The sequence below is a fragment of the Carassius auratus genome, chromosome 38 (assembly GCF_003368295.1).
Source record: "Carassius auratus strain Wakin chromosome 38, ASM336829v1, whole genome shotgun sequence".
Classification (NCBI taxonomy): Eukaryota; Metazoa; Chordata; class Actinopteri; order Cypriniformes; family Cyprinidae; genus Carassius; species Carassius auratus.
Genome location: NC_039280.1, coordinates 1,547,560 through 1,557,559, shown reverse-complemented (window position 1 = coordinate 1,557,559; position 10,000 = coordinate 1,547,560). Strand labels below are relative to the sequence as shown.

The 10,000-nt window shown below is 33.9% G+C and overlaps 1 protein-coding gene across 1 annotated transcript in view; it reads left to right on the top strand.

The window, feature by feature from the left end:
* The window catches only part of dntt (deoxynucleotidyltransferase, terminal), a 90,855-nt gene that overhangs the window by 14,231 nt on the left and 66,624 nt on the right, over positions 1 to 10,000 (top strand). Inside the window, exons 4-7 of the mRNA XM_026223383.1 lie at positions 4,167 to 4,337; positions 6,362 to 6,433; positions 6,518 to 6,641; positions 9,863 to 9,995. Coding sequence (XP_026079168.1) covers positions 4,167 to 4,337; positions 6,362 to 6,433; positions 6,518 to 6,641; positions 9,863 to 9,995 — 500 coding nt within the window. The remainder of the gene's footprint in view (positions 1 to 4,166; positions 4,338 to 6,361; positions 6,434 to 6,517; positions 6,642 to 9,862; positions 9,996 to 10,000) is intronic.

Sequence of the window (10,000 nt, the reverse complement as noted above, 5' to 3'; positions counted from 1 at the left end):
AGCATTGGGATTTGAAATGTATTCGGACATAAATAAAGGATTGGTAGTGAAGTCAATGCTTCAGTCCACTTGTCAGGACTAGAAATAGATTTCCCCTGGAGTCAGGAGAGGTTTACCTGCACATAGCCAGCGTTTCAAGCTAAAAATCTGGTGCATTCTGCTCTTGTTTTTGGCTAAAATCAGCACACTTTGGCAGGAGAGACAATCTGTCTGATTGAAACAACCAGTCACAGTTTTATTTTGATGTGCTGTTTATCTGAAATAGATCATACTATAACAATAGACAAACTAGAGCTAAATCCTATTGAAATGAGAAAGTGGTGTGTTTGACTTTATAGGAGAAATTAAGAGGCATATTATGCATGTTTCAACATTTGTGACCCTCAACCACAAAACCAGTCTTAAGTGTAAATTTTTCACATTTTAGTTATATGCATCATCTGAAAGCTGAATAAATCATCTCTCCATTGATGTTTGGTTTGTTAGGAGGACAATATTTGCATGAGATGCAACTATTTGAAAATCTGGAATCTGAGTGTGCAAAAAAAAAAAAAAAAAAAAATCTAAATATTGTAAAAATCTCCTTTAAAGTTGTTCAAATGAAGTTCTTAGCAATGCATATTACTAGTCAAAAATCAATTTTAGATATAATTACATTAGAAAATGCACAAAATTTCTTCATTGAACATGATCTTTACTTAATATCCTAATGATTTTTGGCATAAAAGAAAATCATCAGCTTTTTGCCAAATTCATGACAGAAATGTTATGTCTTTGTTGGGGTTTTCAGTTAAACTGTTTACATTTAAGCCTAAGAAAGAGTTTAAATTATTAGAGGTCTTTGCGGATGGAAAGACAAAATTGCAAAATATAATTTAATAGGGCGATTAAACTTCAGAAGGCTACGATTTCACTGAATAAACTTTGTGTATTGCTCCTGTATTTCTGCCGCTCTGAGAGTGACACCTGCTGGCAGACAGTGAATTTGCTTTTTCAATAAGCTCATCTGCCATTTTTTTGCTACATACTGTATTTAAAATGTGAACCAAAATGAGAACAATGCTGGCCCTCGTCATTATCAGAGTTGCCTGTTCTAACTATTAAATCTTTCTATACTTCTTCTCATTGCACAATGCTCAGCGTTTGGTCTGAGGCTTACGATAACCTTCAGATAAATATGAGTTTGATTTAAAGTGAAAAAAAATCAATGAGTAAAAAAAAATCAACATAATTTATTATGTGGGCTTCCACAAGCAAATACAGAATATCTTACGTCTTATTGCTAACTCATTCAACACACACTCAATGCTAATATAATATCATCCCCTTACAGCAGCAGACAGAGCAGATGTGTGTTCAGAGGTCTTCATTAAAGCTGCAGATCTCGTCTTGAGCTCTCCAGACACACACACACACACACACACACTCCTGCTGTTCTCACACTCCAGGACTCTCATCCTCATCCTCACCACACACACTCACGGCTCAGCAGGACTCGACCCCATGACCCCTGGCATTACCGGCCTGCTGCTCTCATTAACCAGTACTGTGTGTGTGTGTGTGTGTGTGTGTGTGTGTGTGTCAGGGGTGTCGTGTATGTCACGGTCGGGAGGGTTTTTAAATCTGTCTGGGCACATTCATGTCATGAAAACAAAGCTGCATGTGTTGATTCACACCGGGTCGTTGTACATATAAACCTGCGCTGCTGTTATTCTACTGACAAGCCTCGGCACTCGGGGGGGCGAGAGAAATGCAGCACATCCACATACCACAACTTTTGGGGTAATGTTCCTATGAAGTTATGAGAAGATTATTTCTGAATATTCTTTAAAAATAAAAAAATTAAAAAAATTAAAATTAAAAAGCATTTTTTCTTGGTTATGCACACACAGTTTTATTATTTATTTATTTATTTATTTTAAATCTTATTTCTAAATCACTGGAATAATAATAATAATAAATAAATGCATTGAAATGGAAAACATTTTTGTAATTTTGCATTATTTGTAATAATATTTCACAATATTACAGTTTGACTTTTTTAATTAATTAAAACAATGCATGTTTATATATTGAATATAAATAAATAGAAATTAGTAAATGTATGTAGAAACTCAAAATCATTGTTCAATATATTACAACCTATGATGCATTATTTTTTTAATGATTTCAATTGATGGTTCAAATTTTTTTGAAAATGTTACTCATTCTTAAAAATTATGTAAAGTATCAAAACAATTATTATTATTAAGATTGATTGATTTTAAGGTCTTACCGCTGATCTTTTATAGATCGGTGGATTTTACAGATATCTTTCAATGGATAAATTACATTTTAAATTAAAATATATACAGATAGAAAACAGCTATTTTAAATTGTAAAATGTCAAATTATTAAAATTTTGATTAAATAATGACTAAATAAATGCATCCTTGGTGATCAAAAGAGAACAATTTTAATAATTCCAAACTTTTGAGCACTAGTTATTTTTCTTTCTTTTTTTTTGACTATCATGCAACAGTGTAGAAATTATATGATCAATAATGTAATTTACATTATCAAAATAAGTTGCACAATTTCAAGTGCCATGATGGTTTTAAAGTCAGTTTAATGTGGCGAAAGCAGGTTCTCCAGGTTATAAAGAGGTAAGAAAGAGATGGTTCTGCTTTGACTGAATGGTTCTTTGTGGAGCCAGAAATGGTTCTTCTATGGCTTGGCTGTGAAGAACCTTTTAATCAGCTTTATTTTTAAGAGTGTAAATGATGTAGTAGTGTGTGGCTCTCAAGGAAACGCTCGTGAACAAGAGGAAAATGACAGGTTCCTCTCCACTGATCACAGAGTCGCTGTGAGGTCATCTGAAAACCGTGCACAGGAGCATTGCATGATGGGAAGAATACAGAGCACTCTCTGATTGCTGTCGGCCGCCGGCACGGGTCACTGCGCAGCCCGTGTAAACCCACACCTGACTTACTTTCTCTTTTCCTCTGTTTTCCTCACTCCTGCTGCCTTTTATTTGACCTTTTTACATTTTTTCCTCAGTCATGTTTTCAGTGTTTTTCACACTTCATCTCCTCCTGTCATTCTGTGCTGTAGGATGAGCTGGAGGTCCTGCCAGAGAAATATATTATTTAACAATTTATATATATATATAAACAAAATCATATATAATTTAAATATAATATTATATATGTCATATACATATTTTACTGCCATTCAGTTTTTTTTTTAAATAATATTTTGATATCTGTTTTTAGTTTTTAGTTTTAGATTTTAGTTTATTTTTTATCTGTCTATATAGTTTTCTTAAATGTTATTTTTAGTTTAGTAAATTTTGCTTGAGCAACAACAAAAACAAACAAAGTAAATGAAATAAAATAAAAAATACAAATACAATAAAGAACTTGAAATGTTATTATTATTATTATTTTTACATGATTTAATAAAAGAGTTTCCCCCTAAAATTCTCATTAAAGTATGTGGAAAAATAATATATAATTAAAATGGTAATTTATGAAAATATTTGATATGTTTTATTTATGCTCATTTAAATGTAAAGAAATTGTTATATCAGTTGTTTTTCTAATGTTTACATTTTATTTATTTATTTACTAATTATTATTTTGTAATATATGTTTGTATAATTTTCATTCATTTAATTATAATTGTAGTCAAAGTTTTTTTTTTCAAGTAACAAAAGTAGTTTTATAGTCTTAAATTGTTAGTTATGTGTGTGAAATATTTCTCTCTTTATATTATGCTTTAGAATTGAATTGGTTTATTTATTCAAGATCTGTAAACATTTTCATTTAATGATGTGCTTTTTGGCTTTCTGTATATATATATATATATATATATATATATATAGAGAGAGAGAGAGAGAGAGAGAGAGAGAGAGAGAGAGAGAGAGAGAGAGAGAGATATTTTATATTTTTAGTTTATTTTAGGACCATTATGACTTTTTCTTCCTTTGATTTTGTGGTTAAATGTATTTAGAGCATGTTTTCGTGAGATCCACCTGCATTAATCTGAAGATCCTGCAGTTTTTCAGCTCAGAAATGTGTTTGTGTTGAAAAAAACAAGGAAGAACTCGTAATATTATGCTGTTTTAATAAAGAAACACAATCGTGTGACCTGTGTCAAACGTGTCGTCCGTTCTGCTGCTGTAGGATGCGTTGGAGGTGCTGGCGGAGAACCTGGAGTTCGGTGGGAATCAGGGCCCGAGCCTGGCGTTCAGAAGAGCTGCGTCTGTGCTGAAGAGCCTCCCCGCTGCCCTGAAACACCTGCAGGAGACACAGCATCTGCCCTGCCTCGGAGAACACAGCAGGGCCGTCATAGAGGTGCGGATGAGCCTCGTCCATCTCTCTCTCTCTCCACACACATCAGCAGTCGTCTGAGCTGCTCTGCTCCTGCTGAGGCTCTGATAAATACACTTTCACACCGCCGCTGTTTGCTTCCCTGAGGGGGAGGCAGCAAGACATGCTTCGGAAAGAAACAGAGAGCCAAACATTTCACCAAAAGAACAATGAGTAGGTTTTAAATGAGGTAAAATAGTGAAGCTCAAACCTGTGAGGTCATGTATACATGAGTCATATTTCACACTGGTGTTATGACACTTCCCCTAAAATTCTTACTTTTAATATCTTATTTAAAATGTAATTTGTGTCCCTGGAGCACAAAAGCCGTCTTAAGTCTCTGGGGTGTATTTGTAGCAATAGCCAGAAATACATTGTAAGGGTCAAAATTATAAAAAATTTCTTTTATGCCAAAAATCATTAGAATATTAAGTAAAAATCATGTTCCATGAAGATATTTTGTACATTTCCTACCATAAATATATCAAAACTTAATTTTTGATTAGTAATATGCATTGCTAAGATCTTAATTTAGACATCTTTAAAGATGATTTTCTCAATATTTGGATGTTTTTGCTCCCTCAGATTCCAGATTTTCAAATAGTTGTATCTTATCAAAATATTGTCCTCGTAACAAACCAGACATTAATGGAGAGATGATTTATTCAGCTTTCAGATGATGCATAAATCTCAATTTCACAAAATTAATTCTTATGACAGTTTTTGTGTTCTAGGGTCACATTTAAGAAAGTATGTGATGTAATGACTTTGATTTATGCTAATTTAAACGCTAATAAAAATGTTAATAGTCAAAATGTTAATGGTCCTAAAACGTAGCCATGTACTTCAAATTCAAGATTTATGAATGATTTTGAAATTTCTGAAAATTAATACCTTTAGTACAAAATTATAATATAATTTATTTAAATGTTATTTGAAACTTTAAATATATATCTTAATTCTGATGAATCATGTGACACTGAAGACTGGAGTAATGATGCTGAAAATTCATTTTTGATAACAGAAATAAATTACAGTTTACAATATATTCACATAGAAAACAGCTGTTTTAAATTGTAAAAATATTTTAAATTTTTACTGTTTTACTCTATTTTCAATCAGATTAATACAGCCTTGGTGTGCATACTATTGCATTACATTATGCATACCATGCATTAACTGTATAATCAGGATTTCTAATATATTTATATATGTATGCATACAGTATATATAAACTTATTTTAGGACCATTTTATGTTTTGGTTTTGTGGATAATTGTGACACGATTTTATCAGATTCTCCTACATTTAGTTTCAGTAGAGATGTGCGTTTGTGAGTCAAGTCTGGAGAATACAAGGAAGAACTTGTAATATATTATGCCTTGTTAAAAATGAAAGACATTTAATAATTGAGAGATGTGTGACAAAAACACCGTTCCCCTTTGTGTTGCAAGCTGTGGGATTACCGACAGCATGTAGAGAAGTAAAACATCAGATCAAAACGCTAACATCTCTATATTAGCCCTCATATCTCTAGTGCTTTCCATGAGAATGAATGGCGTGCAGCTTTCCACCAACTGGTTTAACAAACACAGACAGTTAAACGACCAGTTCAGCTTAAAATGACAAGACTTCTGCGAAACACAGTGTTGATGCGAAGGGGAGGATTCTCCAAATTCTCGTTCCTGAGACTTTAAGTGACTTCTGTGATTAATGGGAAGCGTGTTTGATGGGAAAGTCAATCACGGCGTCCACGTTCACAGTGATAAATGTGAAAGCAACACACGGTGGATGTGATTAATTCACTGATTCTGCTTCCTGCAGGCTGAGAGCAAATAAAGCATCTTCTCAACAGCGCCAGAGCGATGGGAGACTACTCAACCGGCGTTTCATTAGACTTATTAAGCTGCAATTAACTCGGATGCTGTGTGTGTGTGTGTGTGTGTAGATTATTCACAGCTAGCGTGGATTGAGCGGTTTGTGGCGTGTCTGACGTCTCTGTCTTCGCAGGAGATCATTGAATACGGCTCTTCCTCCAGAGTCGAGGAGATACTGAATGATGAGAGGTATCGGACTATGAAGGTAAAGTGGGTCTCTCAGGACTTCAGTGCATGTGTGTGTGTGTGTGTGTGTGTTAATGTGTGTGTTCTTGTGTCTGTGGCTCAGTTGTTCAGCAGTGTCTTCGGGGTCGGACCCAAAACGTCCGAGAGCTGGTTCTGTAGAGGACTGCGGTCGTTTGAACAGGTGTTGAACGAACCCAGCGTCAGACTGAACCGCATGCAGACCGCAGGTGAACTCTCACACCGGTTTCCTGTCATGTTCCTTGTTTTGCTCCAGGTCTAGCCAAGTCTTTGTTTCTGTATCTGCTCACGTTTGGCTTTAAGAAAGCTGCACTTGGGTTTGTCTATCATCGATGACGCTTCGACTGAACAGGTTTGGAGAGAGATGTGTTAAATATATATATATATATATATATATATATATATATATATATATATATATATATATATATAAATAATGCTTTTCAAATATATTTAAATAAAAAAAATATATAAATATAAACATGATAAATTATTTAAATAAATTATTATTATAATGCGCATTATAATATATTTAACAAATTGTATTTTGTAATACTTTATCATCAAAATGTGTATATATATGCTATTTTATATAATTATATAATACTTTTCAAATATATATATATATATATATATATATATATATATAAATATATATATATATATATATATATATATACATACACACACACACACGTTTTTTTTTGTTATTATTATTTATTTATTTACTTACTTTTTTCTAACGAAAGGAGTGTCTTGGATTTCTTTTTTGTAATAGAACTTTTATAAAATAAAATAGAATAAAATAGAACAAAACAAAACAAAACAAAACAAAACAAAACAAAACAAAACGCAGTCATCATCCTGGACACAGAGAGCCAAAATGTATAAAAATGCTTAATGCGTTGAAAAAAAGAATTTGTAACTTAATACTAACAGTAATAATAATAATAAAAAGTTTCAATACATATTTAATTGGCAGCTAAATATTAATTTGAAAAACACTTTACTACACACCATTGTTTTCATTTATCATTATCATTATCACTTTTTTACAATTATATTTAAAAGAAGAAAAATGCCTAAAACATGCTTTATATATATATATACATATATATATATATATATATATATATATATATATAAACAAAACAAAAAAACACCACACAACACACAACACAACACACAACACAACACACAACACAACACACAACTAATATATAATTCTATATTTTAATGATTTTGAGCTGCTGTTTATATATATATAAACAGCAGCTCAAAATCATTAAAATATAGAATTTGGAGGTTTATGCTAATTCCCAGCCCAAGAATTGTATTGGTATTATAAGGTACTTCCAGGAATACCATGTTTTTACCATGCACTTACTCACCAGAGTACTGTACGTGTCCAAAACAACACAGCTTTACCACAGTCCACAATGTTTTCACAGAAGAGTCACTTTTTTAGAAGTGTCTGAGTGTTTTTATTTTAAGCCAGACCTCCTCTCTGTTTCTCTCTCGGAGTAAAAACAGTGTAGAGGTGATAAATGTTCCTGCCAAACCACACTCATCATTTGCTGTCGTCCTCTGACGGTGTGTGTCTGGGACCGAGTGCTCCTGCGCCGCTCCAATCACACTGTTCACCTCTCGTACCGTGCTTCAGGAGCGTCACACGCTAAACCCCTCCGAATATAAATACACTTATCGATGAGTCTGGTTTCACGTGGAGCGTCACGTATTAAACGCCTCCCGGGAGGAGGAAGGAAGTGATCGTTTTTGGTTGTTATACATTCAGAGCTCATCAATCAGGCTGGGAAAAGGCCAGACGTGTTCCCGCTGTCATCTCATTTATGAATTATGATTTTATTGTTAGCGTTTAAAGCCATTGCCTCATCTGACCGGTTGTTTTATGGCCTGGAGTCTTAATATGGATTTATGATGGAGGGCCGTGTTGTTAATTACTGATTGTTTGGGAAAATCTACTGTAAGTTTAATGAGGCACACCGCTAGTATTTTTCAATCGCACGGCCTCGTAATTTTCCACCGCTGTCTTCAGGCGCTCGTTTATGACCTGCTGATCTATAAACTACACGCTGGCTTCAAACAATTATGCAGATCCCGTCCGGGAGATTTTCGGAGGGATTTCTCCAGCTGTGCACTTGTGATGTCTTTATTTTGAAGTTCAGTGAATTACATCAAATATATGATGCTTTTCTGCTTACAGAAGCACACATCAGTCTCCACTTAAAACCCTTACAGTATTTATTAAATATTTAATGTATTTATTGAGAAACATTGATACTTGACAATGATGCATTAAATTAAAGAAACAATAAAGACAATTGTAATGTTACAAAAAATGTCTATTTCAAATAAAGGCTGTTCTAATCATCAGAAAGTTCTAAAAAATATTTTTGAAATTCAAAAAAATTCTGAAAAATGTATCAAAGTTTCAACTGTTTTCCTTTGAACTGAGATCGTATATATTTGGACTTAATTACAATTCAGAAATATACAAAACTGTAAGTAGTTTAAGAAGTCTGAGTGATGAATCTCTCGCCACGATTTTGGGTGAATTGTTTTACATTTGCATTTATGTGTTTGGTTGATGCATTTATCCAAAGTGCACTCAAGTCTGTCACTCAAGGTGCTTTATCACTGGAAGCCGTTTTCTCTATGGAGAAAATTAATGTTTTTTTTATTTCTGGAAACTGACGGTTGTGCTCTATTAAGTGTGACAGCAGCGCAAAGGAAGAAGTTCACAATATTAGAAAGCAGATCAAGAACACTAAGATTAAAACCAGGAACATCTACTGTATATTTCTCTTTAAGGCTGACAAAGAAAGTTTTCATTGTTAATACCATTTTAAATAGTTCACAAAAAACGTAAATGTGCTGCAAGTGTGCTCTCTCTCAGATCATCCGAGATTAGGATGAGTTTGTTTCTTCGTCAGGTTTGGAGAAATGTAGCATTGCATCAGTGTCTCATCAATGGATGCTCTGCAGTGAATGGGTGCCGTCAGAATGAGAGTCTGATAAAAACATCACAATAATAATCCACAGCACTCCAGTCCATCAGTTAACATCTGGAGAAGACAAAAGATGAAACAAACCCAGTATTAAGATGATTTTAACTCAAATACATATTTTCCATAATCCATAAAACCCCTTCTCCAGATGTTAACTGATGGACTGGAGAGCTGTGGATTATTATTGTGATGTTTTAATCAGCTGTTTGGACTCTCATTCTGACGGCACCCATTCACTGCAGAGCATCCGTTGATGAGACACTGATGCAGTTTCTACAAATCCCATGAGTTTTCGCTGGTAAACTCCTCTCACATTTTCTTCAGACAGTGTAAAGTCTAGTTTGTGCAACAGTTGTTGTGTGTTTGTTATTCAGTCTTGTATTCATCCGCTCTGCTCGCAGGGTTCTTGTTTTATGAGGACATCAGTAAACCGGTGAGCAGGACAGAGGCCAGCGCTCTGAAGATTATAGTGGAGGAAGCTGTCATCAGTGTCAACCCATCCGCCACCGTCAGCATCACAGGAGGATTCCGCAGGTGAA